This window comes from Bos mutus, chromosome 11 (genome assembly GCF_027580195.1).
Source record: "Bos mutus isolate GX-2022 chromosome 11, NWIPB_WYAK_1.1, whole genome shotgun sequence".
NCBI lineage: Eukaryota > Metazoa > Chordata > Mammalia > Artiodactyla > Bovidae > Bos > Bos mutus.
In genome coordinates, this window is record NC_091627.1 from 96,878,067 (window position 1) to 96,902,234 (window position 24,168).

General features: G+C 39.8%; 1 protein-coding gene across 1 annotated transcript in view; it reads right to left on the minus strand.

The window, feature by feature from the left end:
• The window catches only part of TACR1 (tachykinin receptor 1), a 180,078-nt gene that overhangs the window by 63,346 nt on the left and 92,564 nt on the right, over positions 1-24,168 (minus strand). Inside the window, exon 3 of the mRNA XM_005906748.2 lies at positions 9,576-9,770. Coding sequence (XP_005906810.1) covers positions 9,576-9,770 — 195 coding nt within the window. The remainder of the gene's footprint in view (positions 1-9,575; positions 9,771-24,168) is intronic.

The window sequence follows — 24,168 nt, forward strand, 5'->3', positions numbered from 1 at the left end:
GGTCGCACAGAGTCGGACACGACTGACACGACTTAGCAGCAGCAGCAGCATTCACTAACCTGTGAGTTTGAATAAGTGTTTCATTGTTTCATACTTCTAGACAAAAATAATAGGAGTATTCGTTACCTCTTAGGATTGTTGTAAGGATATATGGAAGTTACCAATGTCACCAACCAGACCACCTTACTTGCCTCCTTGAAACCTGTATACAGGTCAAGAAGCAACAGTTAGAACCAGACATGGAACAAGGGACTGGTTCCAAATTGGGAAAGGAGTACATCAAGGCTGTATATTGTTACCCTGCTTATTTAACTTATATGCACAGTACATCATTCGAAATGCCAGGCTGGATGAAGCAGAAGCTGAAAGTAAGATTGTTAGGAGAAATAGCAATAACCTTAGATATGCAGATGACACCACCTTAACAGCAGAAAGTGAAGAGGGACTAAAGAACCTCTTGATGAAGGTGAAAGAGAAGAATGAAAAAGCTGGCTTAAAATTCAACGTTCAAAAAATGAAGACATCTGGTCCCATCACTTCATGGTAGATAGATGGGGAAACAATGGAAACAGTGAGAGACTTTATTTTGGGGGGCTCCAAAATCACCACAGATGGTGACTGCAGCCATGAAATTAAAAGATATTTGCTCCTTAGAAGAAAAGCTATGACAAACCTAGACAGCATATTAAAAAGCAGAGATATTATTTTGCTGATAAAAATCCATGTAGTCAAAGCTATGGTTTTTCCAGTAGTCATGTTTGGATGTGAGAATTGGACCATAAAGAAGGATGAGCACCGAAGAATTGATGCTTCTGAACCTTGGTGTTGGACAAGACTCTTGAGAGTCCCTTGGACTGCAAGGAAATCCAACCAGTCCATCCTAAAGGAAATCAGTCCTGAATATTCATTGGAAGGACTGATGCTGAAGCTGAAGCTCCAATACTTTGGGCACCTGATGTGAAGAGCCGACTCATTGGAAAAGACCCTGATGCTTCGAAAGACTGAGGACAGGAGGAGAAGGGGGTGACAGAGGATGAGATGGCTGGATGACATCATTGATTCAATCGACATGAGTTTGAGCAAACTCCAGCAGACAGGGAAGGACAGGGAGGACTGGCGTGCTACAGTCCGTGGAGTCACAAAGAGTTGGACATGACTGAGGGACTGAACAACAACAAAAGTCTAAAATCCGATGATTTTTAAATTTTCTTCATAGAATATCTATTTCTTAATTTTCTGAGTTTTGTCTTTGTTATAAAGAAGAAGTGTTATTCACTTTAATTTTCTCAAAGATTATTGCTGAGATAAGCTATTTTTCTTTAATAAATATTATTTTTGTCATTTATTGAGGCAAATATATAATACTTCCCTTTGACCAATTAATTGATAAAATAAAATAACAATTTCCTGATAACTTACTAACCTTATTTGCTGGAAAAGTCATGCTCAGAAAATAAAACATTGCTATTTTAACACAATTTTGAATTTTTGGTGTGAATCTTATATCTATAGTTTGTAATGAAATTAAGCTGACTGTTTATTTTTGGATCTTACATTTTACATTTAGATCATAGAAATTAACAAGTTGTCCATATGGTTCTGAACTCATTAAGAGCTTACGAGGTATTTAAAAGAAACTGCACAGATTTTGATTCTATTGCCTTTTATCAATGTAACTTTTTAGCAGTATTTTCATTCCTCTTTTCTCAAGCTGCAGCAGTGTGATTATTTACAGGTTTGCAGAAAATAGTGCATTTTATCTTACACTCTAATATGCATTTAGGCCTGGTTTTGCTTTCTCTTTCCCAGTAAGTTCAGCAGCCTCTGAAACTTATTGTGACAGCACCAAAGAATCCCAGACTAGCTGGTCCCATCTTTCTCAGGGGCGCTTTCACCTCCTGATCAGGGATTGCCACATGGATTGCCCCTGACTGTCCGTGGTGGCTGCTGCGTCCTCTTTGTCTCTATCTGTGCACTGTCTACCAATAGTGAAATTTGTGGCAGTTTTATGACAGCCTTTCTAGTTTCTACATTAATGTAGGCTTCTTTTTCTCCTCCTTCTGTAGCTTTTTTTTTCTGGGAGTCAGAGTTAAAGGCTTGTTTTCATGCAACTCTTTCCCCCTAAAATGTCAATGCACTATTCATTATTGAATTAACTGCTTTCCATCAACATTGGTGACAACACCAGGAATGCTGGGCTGTATGGCTGTATAAATGTAGTGGGTGTCAGGGAGGAGATTAATCATAGCAGCTAGAATAAACAATCCTGGAAGCACAAATATGCTGACACCCTTTTGGCTGAGAACTTGAGTAGCTTGGCAAAGAAGCTATTTTTTTTTTTTTTCACATTATTTCACAAGAATGTGGAAAATCAGGGAGTAACACCACAGGTACTTTTTCCAGTATTCTTTCTTTCCTTTTTATTCTCTATCAATTAGTTGATTTTTAATTTTCAATATTGTTAATGAAAGTAAAGAATACGTATAAAAATAAAAATGTCAGGTAAGATGATGAGTCATGACATACAAAAGACCAAATGCTATAAGTGAAGACAGTCTTCTGTTATCATTGGTTCTAACAGAGAATTATATTAGAGTTAATATATCCACATTCATATACATTTCCACAAAATCTTCAGGGAATTAGAGTCATTGAGTGATGCTGTTTTCTGACATAGCTTCCCTTTCCAGAACTATTGATGATATTTGGAATCCGGAATAGCCACATCTTACTTCATGCTAAAGCTTTACCACAAAGTTATGTGTTAAGAAATTTAATTAACAGAAAATGACATATAACCAATATTATAAATGATTCAGGGAAGCTGAAATTCCCCGGGCTATCTAAATCTCATTCTGTGGGGGTATATTTCTCATTTGTCATCCTTATTTCTTGGCTATGTTGCTGACCCTCTGATGAAGAGTCCTCATTCATCTTCCTTGTCCTCAGGAGTATTGCCTGTAACCCTACAGGACCACGGCAACTCGACAGTCTGTATAGCATCCTCAAGAGTGTGCTTGGGTCCAAATAACTTTGAAAATTACTGAATCTGCATTTTGCAAAGCCAAATATCTCATCTTTATACTTTCTTTTCTTTTTAATATGCTTTTTTTCTCCACCAAGAAGAATCACTTTTGGTTACCCATGCAATTCTTCTTCCTCACCAATCACTCCATCATTATAGAAGTTCCTACATAGTATCACAGTTTCACTAGAGGGGCCACAGCTACCAACTTGCTAAAATTATGGCAGGAATCAATTGTAAACTATGACAATATTGCATTAATAATAAGCCCAAGTCTTCACTTTCATGAATGTTAGAATGTTTGAATAGCAGTCTGTAGTTGCAGATTGTAGACATAAACAGTGATGGCAGAGGACATTAAACCTGTCCCTGCAGGTATCTAAGGATATAGCTAGAAGCAGCATACTTATGAAGTTTGATGTTTTATCTTACTAGTCAGCTACGAGAAGCCACTGGAGTAATCAATTTTCATAGCAGTTTAGCTAACAAAACTATTATTTACAAATGCACACACACATATATTCACATCAAATTGTAGAAACATGTTTAATGACACATGAAAATAATAGGAAATTTTTTATGATATGGTAAATGAATTAAGCAGAATATAAGATAAATATAAAAATTATGAAAAAATTCAACCCCACTCCTAATAAGAAACATGCATTTTTAACTTTCAGTTCAGTTCAGTCACTCAGTCATGTCCGACTCTTTGCAACCCCATGAACTGCAGCATGCCAGGCCTCCCTGTCCTTCACCAAGTCAGTGATTCCATCCAACCATCTCATCCTCCTCTGTCATCCCCTTCTCCTCCTGCCTTCAATCTTTCCCAGCATCAAGGTCTTTTCAAATGAGTCAGTTCTTCGCATCAGGTGGCCAAAGTATTGGAGCTTCAGCTTCAGCATCAGTCCTTCCAGTAAATATTCAGGATTGATTTCCTTTAAGATTGACTTTTTTGGTCTCCCTGCTGTCCAAGGGGCTCTCAAGAGTCTTCTCCAACACCACAGTTCAAAAGCATCAATTCTTTGGTGCTCAGCCATCTTTATGGTCCAACTCTCACATTGATATATGACTACTGGAAAAACCACAGCTTTGACAATATGGACCTCTGTCAGCAAAAAAAAAAAAATCTCTGGTTTTTAATACACTGTCTAGGTTTGCCATAGCTTTTCTTCCAAGAAGCAAGCATCTTTTAATTTCATGGCTGTAGGCACTGCCTGCAGTGATTTTGGAGCCCAAGAAAATAAAGTGTATCACTGTTTCCATTGTTTCCCCATCTATTTGCCAGGAAGTGAGGAGACTGGATGCCATGATCTTTGTTTTGTGAATGTTGAGTTTTAAGCCAGCTTTTTCACACTCTTCTTTTACCTTCATAGAGAGGATTTTTAGTTCCAGGAAATAACAACCCACTCCAGTATTCTTGCCTGGAAAATCCCATGGACGGGGGAACCTGGTAGGCTACAGTCCATGGGGTAGCAAAGAGTCAGACACGACTGAGCGACTTCACTTTCACTTTCATTTTTCTCTTTCTGCCATTAAAGAGGTGTCATCTGCATGTCTGAGGTTATTGATATTTTCCCAGCAATCTTGATTCCAGCTTGTGCTCCATCCAGCCCAGAATGTCACATGATGTATTTTGTATATAAGGTAAATAAGCAGGGTGACAATATGCAGCCTTGACATACCCCTTTCCCAATTTGGAACCAGTTCCTGTCATGTTGTAACTATTGCTTCTTGACCTGCATACAGGTTTCTCAGGAAGCAGGTGAGGTAGTCTGAGATTCCCATCTCTTGAAGAATTTTCCACAGTTTGTTGTGATCCACACAGTCAAAGGCTTTAGCATAGTCAATGAAGCAGAAGTAGTTTTTCTGGAACTCTCTTGCTTTTCCTATGATCCTATGGATATTGGCCATTTAGAAGCTCTTTATGAACTCTTATGGAAAGATGTCTAAGATGTATTAAGTTAAATAAAAAGGTACAGAACAATACACATAATAATCTTAATTTGTGTTACAAAAATGGCAACAATCTTTATTTGTGTTGACCGGTATGTACACAAGACACTTCAAAAGAAACTAAGAGCAATAATTCCCTGGATGGAAATTCATCAAAATGTTTGAGCCTTTATAAACGATGGGAATACGGGTGATTAAAGAAATTGTTAGAATTTTCACCATACTCTGTAATTTACTCTTAAAGTTTTAAATGATTTCCAAAGAAGATTAACCAAGTTTATGTGCAACATTTTGTAATCCAGATGTATGTACTTATGAATAATAGCAGCAGGGGATGAGTACTATGGACAGCCTATGGGCTTGTTCTCTTATTAACATTGTCACATCCCTCCGAGCTCAATAATTTGTCTTAAAACCCTTAGACCAATTGGAAAAATTCCAAGTCTCTGCAACATAGGAGTCAGCAAGGCAAAATGCAAGTAAACATGAGAATGAGGTAGGCCCATTGACACTTTGGCTTATCCAGAGATGAGTACCTATGATTATCACTCCCAGGAAAAGCCCCACACCTTAGAAGAAATTTCTTATGGAGGACATTTTGGGATTATCCCCATCGAAGCAGTTTCTTGAGAGTTTGTAAAAGCAACCGCCTTTGAATAGCATTCAATTTTAAGTTAAATAAAAATGAAGCATACTTCCATAGGACTTCCTTTGTGTTCCAATGGCTGAGACTCCTATGATTCCAGTGCAGGGGGCCCAGGTTCAATCCTGGTCAGGGAACTAGATCTCACATGCTGCAACTAAGAGTTTGCATGCTGCAACTAAAGATCCCGCATGCTGCAACTAAAGATCCTGCATGCTGCAACTAAAGATTTATGCTGCCAAATGAATAAATATTTTTAAAAATGAAACATACCTCCAGAAAAAGTGCATAAACCAAACTTCCTGGTATTATGAGTAATTTTAAAGCAAACACTCATGCTACTACCTATCACTGAACTGAAGAAATATGCCATTTCCTCAGAAGCACTTCCATGTGTCCCTTCTTGATCACATTCCTTTCCTTCCCTTGAGAGATAATCATAGTCTTCATTTTCATGGTGACTACTTCTTTGCTTGACGTTGTAGTATTACTACCTATTTATGGAATTAATAGTTTCTTCTTTTCCAAATACCACAAAATGTTTTCCAATGTGGTTTTATCAATGTATGCTTGTGCTGCTCCTGCTGCTAAGTCGCTTCAGTCATATCCGACTCTGTGCAGCCCATCAGGCTCCTCCATCCCTGGAATTCAACAGGCAAGAATACTGGAGTGGGTTGCCATTTCCTTCTCCAATGCATTCATGCACACTCAGTCGCCTCAGTCATGTCCAACTCCGTGCAACCCTATGGACAGCAGCCTACCAGACTCCTCCGTCCACAGGATTCTCTAGGCAAGAATACTGGAGTGGGTTGCCATACGCTTCTAGCAGTCTACAATAGGTTCTTCACCAAAAGTTCTAAATGCTTAGCTTAGTCAGACTTCTGAACATTTGTGAGTCTAATGAGTAGGCAGGAAGGTTTCATTATGGTTTTAATTTGCATTTCACTGGTAACAATTGAAGTTTTGTGCCTCCTTATAAATTAATTGGTCATTTAGATATCTCTTTTTGTGAGGCACATGTTCAACACTTTTGCCTATTCTTTTATTGGGTTATTTTTCTTTAAAAGTGTTTAATGTAATCCATGTATTAATAAGAGTCTAAATGATAAATGATCAGGGTTAGAGGTTAACCATGCAGCCAGAAGGCAAATGTAGCAAACTAAGATTTTCACAAAATCTTTTAGTATAATTATCTGGCAGAAGTTATTCATCAGACAAATGGGCCTAAACATTTGCCCACCACACTGTCTGCTGCCAGTCTGCCCACCATCTGCCAATGACATGTACTCAGATCAATGAGTGATGCTAACTGCAGTAGATAACATTCACTAGACTCTTCGCAATGTGCGTGGCACTAGCTAAGCACGTATCTTAATTAGTTCTGTCAACACCTCTATATGGACTATTCTATTAGTCTTAGAAGCTTGAATAACTTGATCATTATGACTCAGTTTGAGAGTTATGTAGCTGGGAGTTGATCCCTCATTTAACTGGAGCCTATGCTATTACCCTAATTATTACTTTGTCTCAAAGCAAAGTTTCCTTCAGGTTTCAGATTTGGAATTATCATGTATTGTGGAAATTGCAATCATTAGTTTTAACAGAAGAAAAGAATATAACTATGTGCTTAGTTTAGAACTGGTAAAATTTAAGTTGCCTAAAATATATCATAATGCATTATGGCAGATACTGACAAAAACAAAATAGGTTGGCATAAAGCTTACACTTATGTTTGTAAGACAATATGTGCATGGTAAATATGGACTCTTTCAACTTGTTACTGCATCTGTAAACATTTTTATACATCTTGAATAGATAAAATCAGATTCTCTTAATCTAGCCTCATATTTTAGGTTAAAATTATAAAACAAACAATAGCAGCAAACCTAACCATAAGTCCAATAGCAGTTACCCTAAATTCTTGAAAGGTAACTTGAAAAGACAGCCTAAAACGTTGAGTCTCAGAGGGACTTCATATTCATTCAGTTCAGTTCAGTTCAGTCACTCAGTCGTGTCCAACTCTTTGTGACCCCATGAATCGCAGCATTAGTAAGCATAAAACAGCAAAGTGTTTAAAGGTGAAACACTAAACACTACCGTTTCTTGGATGAGGTCATAGACATCTATGAGAAAAGAAACCTTTATTTCTAAGTTAAAATTTGAATTTGTTAGAAGACAGAAGAACTGTGCTTATTTGAAACAAAAAGCTGAAGAAAGGTGTGATCAGACTTTGAAAAGATCACAAGAGCTAAGAACTGAACTCCAGTTCATGAAGTTGATGGCAATTTCTGAAGCAGTTTATATAAAGAGCTTTATTTCAGAGGGCCACCCCACCTTTGAGGGAACCTTCTGGCTTGAACATGTTCATGGGTCCTGAACAGCTTGTAAAGCTATGCTCTTTCTCCTGCTGTGACTCTGCTCAGGCTTGTAGTTTCACTTGAAAGAAAAATGTTCACTACCTCCTAGGCTGAGTGTTAATCCTCCCACCGCTTGATCAGTTAAATCCCACTGTCTGTGTCTGGAAGGCAAAGTCTGAGCCTTACATATTGCTTTCTGGTAAGCCACATTGCAGTGTTCCATGGAACAGGTGCAGCAGTGTGACTCTATGCAACAGGCTTTTGGACCCTCAATATAGGGGGCCAACAGGTACAGTGTTTCATTTTACCACTTAAGAAGTTCAAAGGTCTATAATGATTATACTATCTAATGAATTTGTTTCAATAAAAATATCTTTCATATGGCACTGAATAGCTTACAAAGTGAGAATATATTCTCTTGTTTGCTGTTCAAAATGATTGTTTACTGGAAGGAGTGCCTTATTATGCTCCATTTAACAACCAGGGAAGACTGTGATCTTGCCCAGGGTCACATAGCTAGTTAACTGGCAATCTTGTAATTAAATCCAGATCTTCTGGATCCTAACCAGTGGTCTTTTACAATTCCCTTAATAAACCCAAGGTTGGAAAATTATAGAGGTCTTTCAAAAGGAATCACATTATCAATGTGCTTTGAGTTCAGAAAACTGGTGTAATATAAATGTCATATTGCTGCTCACTTGGAACAAAACAAAGAAAAGACCATTTTAATGTTGCCTCTAAGATAAGAACTCTCAGAAAAATATGCCAGAATAGCTTCAAAAAACCCTAAATGTGGCCAGTCAAGTCCCTGGAAGAGAAGTAGGTCTGCCTGTTGGGGACCTGTAACTCGTATGGTCTCAATGTGCTAGCCTTGCCTTCCATGCATTTCACATGCATGGGTATTTTTTCCAGCTGAAAAATCCTGGAAGGTAGGTGTTTTGGTTTAGTTTTCCCCAGATACAGATCTTGAGATAAATATTCAAGTGCAAATGACTTATTTGGAAGGAGAAACGACAGTAGGGAAATCAAAGGCTGTGTCACTGAGCCAGCTATCACCAGGGTGACTGGAGCTTAATTGTAAGAGGAAACCCTGAACACAGTAAACACACACCCCACAGAGACATCCCACCTGAAGGGTGAGGGAGCTGGCGTGTTCATATGCCAACTCCCGTCAGTCATTTTTTGAGAACTGCTGGGAGTAAGGGTTGGTGTTAATTCCCTCACTCTCTGGCATGCTGTGCAAGAAGGCAAAGTGGCATTCTATAGGTGAAGAAGAGACTTCAAGGTAAAGGAATGCAGACATTGGCAGGGCAAAGTAACTGGTTTTTTAGCATTCATTTGTTTCATTGGCAGGAAGAATATGGAAGTGCACCCAAATGACCCAGGTCTTATACTATAAAACTTTTCATTCAAAGTCCAGAATAGTATTGGGGACATAATAGTTCCCTCATAACTATGGACATACCAACCTGAAATCAGAGTGGTTGTGAGAAATACTTACAGATACAAATTAAATCCTCATCAACAAAAGAACATGGAAAGAAAGAAGGAACAAGAGAAGGCAAAGAAGGCGCTGGGAGTCATCTCTACTCACACTTTCTCATAAATCTTGTTGGGATGCTCTGGCCATTCGATCATGCACACCACTCTGTTGGGCATGGTCTCTGTGGTTGAATAGTAGCCCTGGGGGAAGGCCAGGAGGAGAGCCAGGATCCAGATGACACAGATGACCACCTTGGTGGCTGTGGCCGACAACCTGGGCTGGAGGGGGTGGATGATGGCCATGTACCTGGAATGGAGAAGAAAGGACAAAATTCCAGTTTGGTCACCAAAATCTGCATTAGGGATTATGCATTGTTCCTGCCCAGTGAAAAATTCCTTAGAAACCCTTTGAGTCCTGGTGATTTTTATGACTGTTCTAACCTTAAGCTATGTGATTTTTATGACATGAATGCAAAAACCTGTAAGAAAAATCAGCCAGGTGTTTTAATATTTTAGAACCCATCTGGCACTTTCCAAGGAGAGACATTCTCACCCTTGTAACTCTTATGCTAGGCGCACGATGCCCCAGTATAGGTTGGTGGCTTACAGCAAAATCAGAAAAATAAGAACAATTTGTGAATTTATTCAACACAAAGTCTATATCTTTTTTAGATTAAGGAATAATCGTGATAGAAATAGTAGTTTTTAAAGTCCCCGTATGACGGTTTAAAAGGCTAGCAATCCTGTACAGGTCCATACAATTTGAAGGCAAGTGAATGTGTATGAATGAGAAAGCAGTGACCTAAAGCCAACACAAAGCAATGGTTCCTGGAGAAAACTTCACCAATTCAGTGTGGTTAAAATAAAAAGTATGCTTCATGAAAAGAAAGAGACTCCACCTTCTGAGACAGACACACTTTTGCATATTAAAGGCCAGGGTGGATGAAACCTTTTGCAGGAAGAGTGAAGGAAAATGAAGGATGACTTCAGGCCTGGAGCCATTTCTCCATCTCTTGCTTGGTATTGAACAACAAATGGTGTCATCTGAATGAGTGCCCACATCCAGATTTGTGTGTTGCTTTTCAAATTCAGCAGAGAGTTTAGAAATAACAAATATTCCAATCAGCATTTCATATCAGTTATAATCATATCAATTCTGCCTATTGCATTTAAAAAGTCAAATACCTTTTAAAGAATAGGTTTAGCCCAGTCCCATAAGACTACTACCCTGAGCTACTGAGGTGCACGGTGGGCAGGAACCAAGCAGCCTGGGGTGGAACATAGCCCATGCCCCTTCTGGGGTGCTGCTCCCTTCCCCCAGGTTGTAAGGACTCCTGACTGGAAGTCAGGAAGCTTGTTCTTGAGAGGGTGCTGGACTCAAAGTGGCCACTGTCAAGTACTCCTACCTCACTGGCCTAGATACAGAGTCCTGGCAGGGGGAAAAGGAGCCATGCCTCACATCCTTTCCCATCCCTTTGTTACTATTTTGCACTCTTAATACCTGCCAATAACTACTGTCTACACTGAAAAACAATTTCCTTTCTTGCAAAGTTCATAGATCCATCCCTTTGAATTATGTCTTATACTGCCTTTGGGATTTAGGTATCCAAGAAAATCTCAGAATCATGCATTTAATTCTCTGACATGCAGGTGTTTCTGACTTCCATGGGACTGAAAAGTCAATGGAGACAGAAATGAGCAGACAAATAGAATAGCTGCCAGCTGTCTCCATGTAATTCTCTTTTACAGTGTTCAGAATCTAGCATCTCTAGGCTGATCCAATTCCTCCTTCCCCCCAAATCCCAACCTCTGATAACCATAAATCTGATCATTTTTTTCCATGAGTTTGTTTTTGTTTGTTTTTGAAGTATAATTGGCCTACAACACTATGTTCATTCTTGGTATACAACACTGTGATTGGATATTTGTGTGCAGTTTAAAATGATAACCTTAAGAAATCTAGTTACAACGTGTCACATACAAATATATTACATAATTATTGACTCCCCACACCGTATATTTCATACCCCTGTCTCTACTCTTGTTTAAATATTACAGTCATTGTGCCCCTCCTTTGCCAAACACAGTGTCAGCATGACCCTGAAAACTTTATCACCTATTTGGGAAATAAAATTATGCCTTAACAAAAAGACACTAAAGGGAAGTAGACTTGAAGTCAGGAGAGGGTTGAATCAGAAAGAGACTTGCAAAAGATATTGTGGTGGAGGTGAGTAATAATCTATAAATCTCTTGGTTGAGTTGGCGGCTATAAAGTTTGTCACTCAGCTGCCAACTACAGAGCATCAAAAGGGCAAAAACAACTCTCAACATGCAGTGAATCAAACATTGTCTGGCTACTTCCAAGGGAGGTTCAGTGTACTGCAGACCTGATGACCTTCCATACTTGCGGTGGTATTCTAAAAAGAATCTTGAGAAGTCTTGAATTCTCTCCTGGTTCTGCCTCTTTTTTTGCTGCCTGACAGCAATAAAGTATTGGTTTCCTCTTAGGTCATGGAATGGTTGTGGCAACCCTAGAATCAGAGCCAAAAGAGGTGGATTTGTGCAACTACTATTGTCTTGGTGGCTGCACGGGTGCAGGAGGGCCTAGAGGAGCTATCCCACATTGAAGGTGAGGAAGGGCAGCGGTGAGGAGATACCCCTCATCCAAGGTAAGAGAAACCCAAGCAAGACAGTAGGTGTTGCAAGAGGGCATCAGAGGGCAAACACACTGAAACCATACTCATGGAAAACTAGTCAACCTAATCACACTAGGACCACAGCCTTGTCTAACTCAATGAAACTAAGCCATGCCCGTGGGGCAACCCAAGATGGGCAGGTCATGGTGGAGAGATCTGACAGAATGTGGTCCACTGGAGAAGGGAATGACAAACCACTTCAGTATTCTTGCCTTGAGAATCCCATGAACAGTATGAAAAGGCAAAATGATAGGATACAGAAAGAGGAACTCCCCAGGTCAGTAGGTACCCAATATGCTACTGGAGATCAGTGGAGAAATAACTAGAGAAAGAATGAAGGGATGGAGCCAAAGCAAAAACAATACCCAGCTGTGGATGCAACTGGTGATAGAAGCAAGGTCCGATGCTGTAAAGAGCAATATTGCATAGGAACCTGGAATGTCAGGTCCATGAATCAAGGCAAATTGGAAGTGGTCAAACAAGAGATGGCAAGAGTGAATGTCGACATTCTAGGAATCAGCCAACTGAAATGGACTGGAATGGGTGAATTTAACTCAGATGACCATTATATCTACTACTGTGGGCAGGAATCCCTTAGAAGAAATGGAGTAGCCATCATGGTCAACAAAAGTCTGAAATGCAGTACTTGGATGCAATCTCAAAAATGGCAGAATGATCTCTGTTCGTTTCCAAGGCAAACCATTCAATATCACAGTAATCTAAGTCTATGCCCAACCAGTAACACTGAAGAAGCTGAAGTTGAATGGTTCTATGAAGACCTACAAGACCTTTTAGAACTAACACCCCAAAAAGATGTCCTTTTCATTATAGGGGACTGGAATGCAAAAGTAAAAAGTCAAGAAACACTTGGAGTAACAGGCAAATTTGGCCTTGGAATACAGAATGAAGCAGGGCAAAGACTAATAGAGTTTTGCCAAGAAAATGCACTGGTCATAACAAACACCCTCTTCCAACAACACAAGAGAAGACTCTATACATGACATCACCAGATGGTCAACACCGAAATCAGATTGATTATATTCTTTGCAGCCAAAGATGGAGAAGCTCTATACAGTCAGCAAAAACAAAACCGGGAGCTGACTGTGGCTCAGACCATGAACTCCTTATTGCCAAATTCAGACTTAAATTGAAGAAATTAGGGGAAACCACTAGACCATTCAGGTATGACCTAAATCAAATCCTTTATGATTATACAGTGGAAGTGAGAAATAGATTTAAGGGCCTAGATCTGATAGATAGAGTGCCTGATGAACTATGAAATGAGGTTCGTGACATTGTACAAGAGACGGGGATCAAGACCATCCCCATGGAAAAGAAATGCAAAAAAGCAAAATGGCTGTCTGGGGAGGCCTTACAAATAGCTGTGAAGAGAAGAGAAGTGAAAAGCAAAGGAGAAAAGGAAAGATATAAGCATCTGAATGCAGAGTTCCAAAGAATAGCAAGAAGAGATAAGAAAGCTTTCCTCAGTGATCAATGCAAAGAAATAGAGGAAAACAACAGAATGGGAAAGACTAGAGATCTCTTCAAGAAAATCAGAGATACCAAAGGAACATTTCATGCAAAGATGGGCTCGATAAAGGACAGAAATGGTATGGACCTAACAGAAGCAGAAGATATTAAGAAGAGATGGCAAGAATACACAGAAGAACTGTACAAAAAAGAGCTTCATGACCCAGATAATCACGATGGCGTGATCACTGACCTAGAGCCAGACATCCTGGAAGGTGAAGTCAAGTGGACCTTAGAAAGCATCACTACGAACAAAGCTAGTGGAGGTGATGGAATTCCAGTTGAGCTATTCCAAATCCTGAAAGATGATGCTGTGAAAGTGCTGCACTCAATATGCCAGCAAATTTGGAAAACTCAGCAGTGGCCACAGGACTGGAAAAGGTCAGTTTTCATTCCAATCCCAAAGAAAGGCAATGCCAAAGAATGCTCAAACTACCGCACAATTGCATTCATCTCACACACTAGTAAAGTAATGCTCAAAATTCTCCAAGCCAGGCTTCAGCAATGTGAACCGTGAACTTCCTGATGTTCAAGCTGGTTTTAGAAAAGGCAGAGGAAGCAGAGATCAAATTGCCAACATACACTGGATCATGGAAAAAGCAAGAGAGTTCCAAAAAAACATCTATTTCTGCTTTATTGACTATGCCAAAGCCTTTGACTGTGTGGATCACAACAAAGTGTGGAAAATTCTGAAAGAGATGGGAATACCAGACCACCTGACCTGCCTCTTGAGAAATTTGTATGCAGGTCAGGAAGCAACAGTTAGAACTGGACATGGAACAACAGACTGGTTCCAAATAGGAAAAGGAGTACAGCAAGGCTGTATATTGTCACCCTGCTTATTTAACTTATACACAGAGTACATCAAGAGAAATGCTGGGCTGGAAGAAACACAAGCTGGAATCAAGATTGCCGGGAGAAATATCAATAACCTCAGATATGCAGATGACATCACCTTTATGGCAGAAAGTGAAGAGGAACTAAAAAGCCTCTTGATGAGGGTGAAAGTGGAGAGTGAGAAAGTTGGCTTGAAGCTCAATATTCAGAAAACGAAGATCATGGCATCCGGTCCCATCACTTCATGGGAAATAAATGGGGAAACAGTGGAAATAGTGTCAGACTTTATTTTTTGGGGCTCCAAAATCACTGCAGATGGTGACTGTAGCCATGAAATTAAAAGATGCTTACTCCTTGAAAGGAAAGTTATGACCAACCTAGATAGCATATTCAAAAGCAGAGACATTATTTTGCCAACAAAGGTTCGTCTAGTCAAGGCTATGGTTTTTCCTGTGGTCATGTATGGATGTGAGAGTTGGACTGTGAAGAAGGCTGAGCGCCAAAGAATTGATGCTTTTGAACTGTGGTGTTGGAGAAGACTCTTGAGAGTCCCTTGGACTGCAAGGAGATCCAACCAGTCCATTCTGAAGGAGATCAGACCTGGGATTTCTTTGGAAGGAATGATGCTAAAGCTGAAACTCCAGTACTTTGGCCACCTCATGTGAAGAGTTGACCCTTTAGAAAAGACTCTGATGCTGGGAGGGATTGGGGGCAGGAGGAGAAGGGGACGACAGAGGATGGGATGGCTGGATAGCATCACTGACTCGATGGACGTGAGTCTGGGTGAACTCTGGGAGTTGGTGATGGACAGGGAGGCCTGGTGTGCTGTGATTCATGGGGTCGCAAATAGTCAGACACGACTGCGCGACTGATCTGATCTGATCTTTTGAATTTGGCCAATGACTGAACCTGGATGGTCATGGCTAGTGTCTTTTTGAGTGTTTGCATTACTGTTGCAGACTTGTTTACTGAAGCATTTCCCAGAGAAAAAATCTTTCATCTCCAATGCTGGACCTGCAGCCATGAAGATGCCTGTCTCAGCTTCAGCATCTCCCAGGCTCCTGCTTTCACTGTAGCTGTGCATTCTCAGACTTCACAGGAGCTTAAGGAGAATGCATAAGGGAGAACATAGTAATTACACTGTCCCTTTTGGATGTTATCTCAAATACAAAGTTTTAATTTACTTTTCAGTTCAGTTCAGTCACTCAGTCATGTCCAACTCTTTGCAACCCCATGAATCGCAGCATGCCAGGCCTCCCTGTCCATCACCAACTCCCGGAGTTCACTCAGACTCACGTCCATCCAGTTGGTGATGCCATCCAGCCATCTCATCCTCTGTCATCCCCTTCTCCTCCTGCCCCCAAGCCCTCCCAGCATCAGGGTCTTTTCCAATGAGTCAACTCTTTGCATGAGTTGGCCAAAGTACTGGAGTTTCAGCTTCAGCATGAGTCCATCCAATGAACACCCAAGACTGATCTCCTTTAGAATGGACTGGTTGGATGTCCTTGCAGTCCAGGGGACTCTCAAGAGTCTTCTCCAACACCACAGTTCAAAAGCATCAATTCTTTGGTGCTCAGCTTTCTTCACAGTCCAACTCTCACATCCATACATGACCACTGGAAAAACCATAGCCTTGACAAGATGGACCTTTGTTGGCAAAGTAATGTCTCTGCTTTTGAATATGCTGTCTAGGTTGATCATAACTGTCCTTCCAAGGAGTAAGCGTCTTTTAATTTCATGGCTGCAATCACCATCTGCAGTGATTTTGAAACCCCCCAAAAAATAAAGTCTGACACTGTTTCCACTGTTCCCCATCTATTTCCCATGAAGTGATGGGACCAAAGGCCATGATCTTCATTTTCTGAATGTTGAGCTTTAAGCCAACTTTTTCACTCTCCTTTTTCACTTTCATCAAGAGGCTTTTTAGTTCCTCTTCAGTTTCTGTCATAACTGTGGTGTCATCTGCATATCTGAGTTTGTTGATATTTCTCTTGGCAATCTTGATTCCAGCTTGTGCTTCTTCCAGCCCAGCATTTCTCTTGATGTACTCTGCATATAAGTTAAATAAGCAGGGTGACAATATGCAGCTTTGACATGCTCCTTTTCCTATTTGGAACCAGTTTGTTTTCCATGTCCAGTTCTAACTGCTGTTTCCTGGCCTGCATATAGATTTCTCAAGAGGCAGGTCAGGTGGTCTGGTATTCCCATCTCTTTCAGAATTTTCCACACTTTGTTGTGATCCACACAGTCAAAGGCTTTGACATAGTCAATAAAGCAGAAATAGATGTTTTTCTGAAACTCTCTTGCTTTTTCAATGATCCAGTGTATGTTGGCAATTTGATCTCTGCTTCCTCTGCCTTTTCTAACTCAGAACAAATGTTAAAACATAAGTAAATGTAATCTAATACTCATCCTCATGCCCAACCTGGTGATATACCACTTAGAATGTAATGTGACTGGGGCTTAACAGGGATTGCATCAGCATATTGGTGCTGTAGTTCCAAATAGGTGGCAGAAAGCCATATTTTATTTTTATTGCAAAAACTGCAATTTGGAAGCCCATTTCAGTTAACTCTGCCATTTCTTAAGTGTAGGAGATATTTCAGTGACAGATGAAAGTATTGTACATAGAAAGCCAGAGGAAATAAAAAAGATTAACTTCTAAAGTCAAACATGTATATTTTCATTTGTATGAAATAGAGCTATTTATAAATCTCTCTCCTCTTCTTTCTTTCCCCCTTTCTTCTTTCTCTTTCAATTCTCACTTCTGGGGCTTATGTGACACACTTCTTTCTTAATTACCTCAAGTCTAGTACCACTTGAATGACTTGTCTGTAGATGGGTGCACATTTTCTTTCTAGCAGTCCATTTGTAGTTTGGATTCCATTAACATATACTTATATATTTATTTGTAACCACCCTGAATAATTCTTGCTTATTCAGTTGCAAGTTATCACAGAGTAAGTGCTGCAAGCCCCAGGAAATTACATTCAATAAATATTTATTGACTGCATTGTGCTCATGAGACTACAAGGCAGTCAATGAAATGTCTTTCCAGTTTATGCATTAATCATCAGGCTGTCAGAGACTGTCCAGAGGCTGTGTGGGAGGTGGGGTATGTTCTCCACTTCAGGCTGTTTCAGTCCCATGAGGGCCATCGGCTCTGATTTGAATTGTATGTGGCCTCTCAGATGAAAACTTGAGGTTCTATCTTCCTTTTGCATGATTTTGCTTATAAAAAGAGCTCTCCATCTAGCCCCTTAAATCTGGCAAAATACAAGTTTGCATATCTTAAAAATCACAGAGTGAAACAACCTTATTATGAGAAAGGATTCTTCTGACAAGCTGCAGTATCATCATAACTGTCTCCTATGCTAGCCCTTAGTCATTTGGCAAAGAGAATGTTATTCCTTTGCTAGGAGATCTGTCTTACCAGGTCCTTCTTCTACACTATCACCTCCAATTCTGGTCCTTGCCCTCCTTATTCCCACTCACATCTTCCTGTGATGGTACAAGGTTTGTTTGTTTGTTTTTTTTATGGACTGAATCTCCCTGGGTTCAAATGACCAGGAGGAGTGACAGTTGAGAGCATGGCTACCTGAGGAAGGTAGTTGCATGTTAATATCTTTGGCTTTCTCAGTGCCTAGAATATAGTAAACACTCACTGAACACTTAATTGAATAAATGAATGTGTAAATTTCATGACACATAGCAGGGACTCCATAAAGGTTGTTGAATAATAACACATGCAGCAAGAAAACCACATGGACATTATACCTTTGTTTCTCACAGTATGAACATATGTGAGAATAATGTGTTTCTGTCATACAGACATTTGAGATCATCCTTGCAGGAATGATCTCACTGGATCCAGGTCTTTCAGAATCTCCTAGCTCTTAACATTTAACTCTTAAATTCTCAGTAAGTATTTGTCAAATAATGTTTGCATTGACCACTTTGTTGGAAACTGTACAAAATTCAGTCTTTCTACATGGTATCTCCCCTTGGCTCTTCCTCCCAAAAAGAGGTCACGTCATCCTTTCTCCTAGTCCCCTCCATTCCATTATAAGGACCACCATTCCACTGTAAGGAACACACAGTTTTATACCCAAGGCCACTAAGGCTTTGTCAGTTTGGGTTTTTTCTAGGACATTTCTTTAATTACAAAATTCAGGGACCTCATTTAGCCAGATCACTTGACCAGAAACTTTGTCTATTTAACTAAGACCAAGCTCACAACCTATAAATGAAGAGGTCTTTGAGCAGCCAATAGAGATGACCAGAGTTCACACGCCTACTAAAGCACTGTGGTAATGGCAGAGGCCCTCACATTCTCACTGCCATGCTATGCATAACTCCAAATAGCTTGAGTTTTTTGCCTCCAAGCCCCAGTAGATTTGTAACACTGTTAGTGAACTCATTTCAAAAAGTAGCAAATGACAAGATTGCATAAAATTTCAAGAGGTGTGCAGTATGCATGCTTAATCATGTTCAGCTCTTGAGACCCCATGGACTGTAGCATGTCAGGCTCCTTCGTCCATGGGATTTTCCAGGCAAGAATACTGGAGTGGGTTGCCATTTCCTTCTCCAGGGAATCTTCCCGACTCATGAATTGAACCCAAGTCTCTGGAATTTCTTGCATTGGCAGGTGGATTCTTTAACACTGAGCTACCTGGGAAGCCTGGGAAGATTTCAAAGACAAGATGGCATCAAGAGCCTGTGACAATTTAGAGTGAACTGAAGGAAGGGATGTGGCTGATTCTTGTCCAAGCTCTCCTGTTCAGGTGTGATCAAAGAAGGACCAATGTAGTTCAAAGATGATTCAAATATAAAGTTTTCAACCAGGGCTACCATAAAAGTACACATGACTAAGGCCTGAAATGAACTATGGGTAAAATGCAGTAAATATCTAAACCAAATATAACACCCTGAGTGTTTTCAGGAGCAGCTAAGATGATAGAGTAGGAAGACCCTGAGCTCAACTCCTCCCATGGGCACACAAAAATTAGAACTATTTGTCTGTGATAATGGCATGATTTCCCATAACTAAGTATATAAAGAAGCAGGAGACACCATCTTCTCCTCCTGGTCACCTCTATTTCCCTTCTCCCTTCTTCTCTTCTCTATATAACTCCATGAACCTCTTTGGGTGTTCCAGACTGTGGAGAGCACACAGGGAATTGATTACTGGCTAGCTTGCTCTCTCCTCTTTTGACTCCCCCTCTTCTCCTCCTGGTCACCTCTATCTCTCTCTTCCTTCTTCTCTTCTCCATGTAACTCTGTGAACCTCTCTGGATGTCCCTCACTGTGAATAAGTTTTTCACCATTAACTTAGATGTTTTATCATCTGTGCTGTATGGATGGAGAAGTTTTGAGGCTAATGTAAGAATAAGACTGAAAGCCGTAGGCAGGAGGCTTAAATCCATAACTTGAGAACACCAGAAAACTCTTGATTCCAGAGAACAAGAGCTTATCCAAAAGCCTCCATATCTACACTGAAACCAAGCTCCACCCAAGAGCCTACAAGTTCCAGAGCAAGACATACCACACTAATTCTCCAGCAACACAAGAACACAGCCCCAAGAACTAAAATACAGGCTGCCCAAAGCCATGCCAAACCCACAGACACCGAAAAACTCACTACTGGACACTTCATTGCATTCTAGAGAGAAGAGATCCAGCTCCACCCACCAGAACACAAACGAAAGCTCCCCTAGCCAGGCAACCTTGACAAGCCACTAATCTAACCCCACCCAAAGGGAGCAAGCTCCACAATAAAGTGGAACTACAAACTTCCAGCCTACAGAAAGACCACCCCAAACACAGCAATCTAAACAAAATGAAAAGGCAAATAAATATTCAATATTTATGATAAATGCCCACCATTATGATAAATGATAAATGATAAATGCCCACCAAACCAAACCAAAGAGGAGGAGATTGGGAGTCTACCTGAAAAAGAATTCAGAACAATGATAGTAAAGACGATCCAACATCTTAAAAACAAAATGGACTTACAGATAAATAGACCAGAGACAAGGATTGAGAAGATGCAAGAAATGTTTAACAAGGATCTAGAAGAAATAGAAAAGAGTCGATCAATAATGAATAATACATTTCCCCTAAAGTCAGGAACAAGACAAGGTGCCCACTCTCACCACTACTACTCAATATAGTTTTGGAAGTTTTAGCCACGGCAATCAGAGAAGAAAATGAAATAAAAGGAATCCAGATTAGAAAAGAAGAAGTAAAACTCTCACTGTTTGCAGATGACATGATCCTCTACAAAGAAAACCCTAAAGACTCCACCAGAAAATTACTAGAACTAATCAATGAATATAGTAAAGTTGCAGGATATAAAATTAATACACAGAAATCCCTTGCATTCCTATACACTAATAATGAGAAAATAGAAAGAGAAATTAAGGAAACAATTCCATTCACCATTGCAACCAAAAGAATAAAATACTTAGGAATATATCTACCTAAAGAAACAAAAGACCTATGTATAGAAAACTATAAAACACTGATGAAGGAAATCAAAGTGGACACTAATAGGTGGAGAAATACACCATGTTCATGGATCAGAAGAATCAATATAGTGAAAATGAGTATACTACCCAAAGCAATCTATAGATTCAATGCAATCCCTATCATGCTACCAATGGTATTTTTCAGAGAACTAGAACAAATAATTTCACAATTTGTATGTAAATACCAAAAACCTTGAATAGCCAAAGCAATCTTGAGAAAGGAGAACGGAACTGGAGGAATCAACCTGCCTGACTTCAGGCTCTACTACAAAGCCACAGTCATCAAGACAGTATGGTACTGGCACAAAGACAGAAATATAGATCAATGGAACAAAATAGAAAGCCCAGAGATAAACCCACGCATCTATGGACACCATATCTTTGACAAAGGAGGCAAGAATATACAATGGAGAAAAGACAATCTCTTTAACAAGTGGTGCTGGGAAAACTGATCAACCACCTGTAAAAGAATGAAACTAGAACACTTTCTAACACCATACACAAAAATAAACTCAAAATGGGTTAAAGATCTAAACATAAGACCAGAAACTGTAAAACTCCTAGAGGAAAACATAGGCAAAACACTCTGTGACATAAATCACAGAAGGATCCTCTATGACCCACTTCCCAGAGTAATGGAAGTAAAAACAAAAATAAACAGATGGGACCTGATTAAACTTAGAAGCTTTTGCACAACAAAGGAAACTATAAGCAAGGCGAAAAGACAGCCTTCAGAATGGGAGAAAATAATAGCAAATGGCTATTTACTACTGAAGCAACTGACAAAGAATTAATCTCAAAGATATACAAGCAGCTCATGCAGCTCAAGACCAGAAAAATAAATGACCCAATCAAAAAATGGGCCAGGGAACTAAAGAGACGTTTCTCCAAAGAAGACATACAGATGGCTAACAAACACATGAAAAGATGTTCAACATCACTCATTATCGAGAAATGAAAATCAAAACCACAATGAGGTACCATCTCACACCAGTTAGAATGGCTTCTATCAAAAAGTCTACAAACAATAAATGCTGGAAAAGGTATGGAGAAAAAGGAATCCTCTTATACTGCTAGTGGGAATGCAAACTGGTGCAGCCACTATGGAGAACAGAAATAGAACTGCCTTATGATCCAGCAATCCCACTGCTGGGCATACACACCGAGGAAACCAGAATTGAAAGAGACATATGTACCCCAATGTTCATCGCAGCACTGTTTACAATAGCTAGGACATGGAAGCAACCTAGATGTCCATCACCAGATGAATGGATAAGAAAGCTGTGGTACATATACACAATGGAATATTACTCAGCTATCAAAAAGAACACATTTGAATCAGTTCTAATGAGGTGGGTGAAACTGGAGTCTATTATACAGAGTGAAGTAAGTCAGAAAGAAAAACACCAATACAGTATATTAACACATATATATGGAATTTGGAAAGATGAGAATGATGACTGTATATGAGAGACATCAAAAGAGACACAGATATAAAGAACAGACTTTTGGACTCTGTGGGAGAAGACGAGGGTGGGATGATTTGAAAGAATAGCATATAACATGTTAATATATAACATGTATATTACCATATGTGAAATAGATCACCAGTCCAAGTTTGATGCATGAAACGGGGCACTCAAAGCCAATGCCCTGGGACAACCCTGAGGGATGGGATGGGGAGGGAGGTGGGGGGTGTTCAGGATGGGGGACACATGTTCACCCATGGCTGATTCATGTCAATGTGTGGCCAAAACCACTACAATATTGTAAAGTAATTAGGCTCCAATTAAAATTAATTATTTTTTTTTAAAAAAGAAGAAGACATGTGGCGGGTGGGCAAGACATGATATAGTCAAGACCCACAACACTGGGGAAGTAACCAACAAACAGGAGGATAATCACAATAGTAGAGGTTCTTCCCAAAAAGTGAGGAGTCCAAGTGCCACACAGAGCTCCCAAACTCTATGTGGATTGTGGTCTTTACCAGAAAGGTGAGTCCCCAAACACTGGGCTTTAAAGGCTATCCAAGTTTGCATATGGAAGAGCTAGAGGGCTTGAGGAAACAGACTCTGTCTGGCCTTAAAGGGTGCATGCAAAATTTCACACTCCCAGACCACATACAGAAGCAGTAATTTGAAAGGAACCTGGATCAGATCCAATTTCTGATCTTGGAAAGCCTTTCAGAGAGGCAGAAGGGAATTAGGATTCCTGTTGGAAACACAGACTGTCAAGGCAGCCATTTAAAAAGAAAAATGAACAATGATGTTTATTCCATATTAAAAGCAAACAAATAAAAAGCAACCAAACAAGTTAAAACCACACACCACCTGATGTCAGTAAGGACACTGATATTTTAATCTACCAAGCTGTTTGTAATGAGGGCTTTTAAGCAATCCTACTTTCTATAATGAAAGCTTTAAAAGGGGCCAGGATAGCTGATGTCAGCAGATTTTTAAAAATTTTTAACTGGAGGATAATTGCTTTACAATGTTGATTGCCTGGAGAATCCCAGGGATGGGGGAACCTGGTGGGCTAGGTTCCCCCGTACAGAAAACTGTACGGTTTCTGCTGTACAACAACATGAACCAGCCATTAATATACATATATCCCTGCCTTCTTGAGCCTTTTATTCCACCCATCTAGGTCATTACTGAGCACCAGGCTGAGCTCCCTGTGTTATACAGCAACTTCCAACTAGCTATCTATTTCACACATGGTAATGTTTATATGTCAATGCTACTCTCTCAATTTGTCCCACCCTCTATGGGTGGGACATGACTATAGGTGGTATAATCATTTTGACAATATTGATTCTTCCAGTCAAAGAACATGGCATATCTTTCCATCTGTTTGTGTAACCTCTGATCTCTTTCATGAGCATCTAATAGTTTTCAGAATACAGGTCTTTGGTCTTCTTAGATAGGTATACTTCTCTTTCCGATCTTTTGTTGTTAATGTATAGATATACAACCAATTTATGTGTATTAAATTTGTATCCTGTGACTTTACAAAAATCATTGATGAGCTCTACTAGTTTTCTGGTAGCATCTTTAGGATTTTCTATGTATAGTATCATGGCATCTACAAACTGTGACCACTTAACATC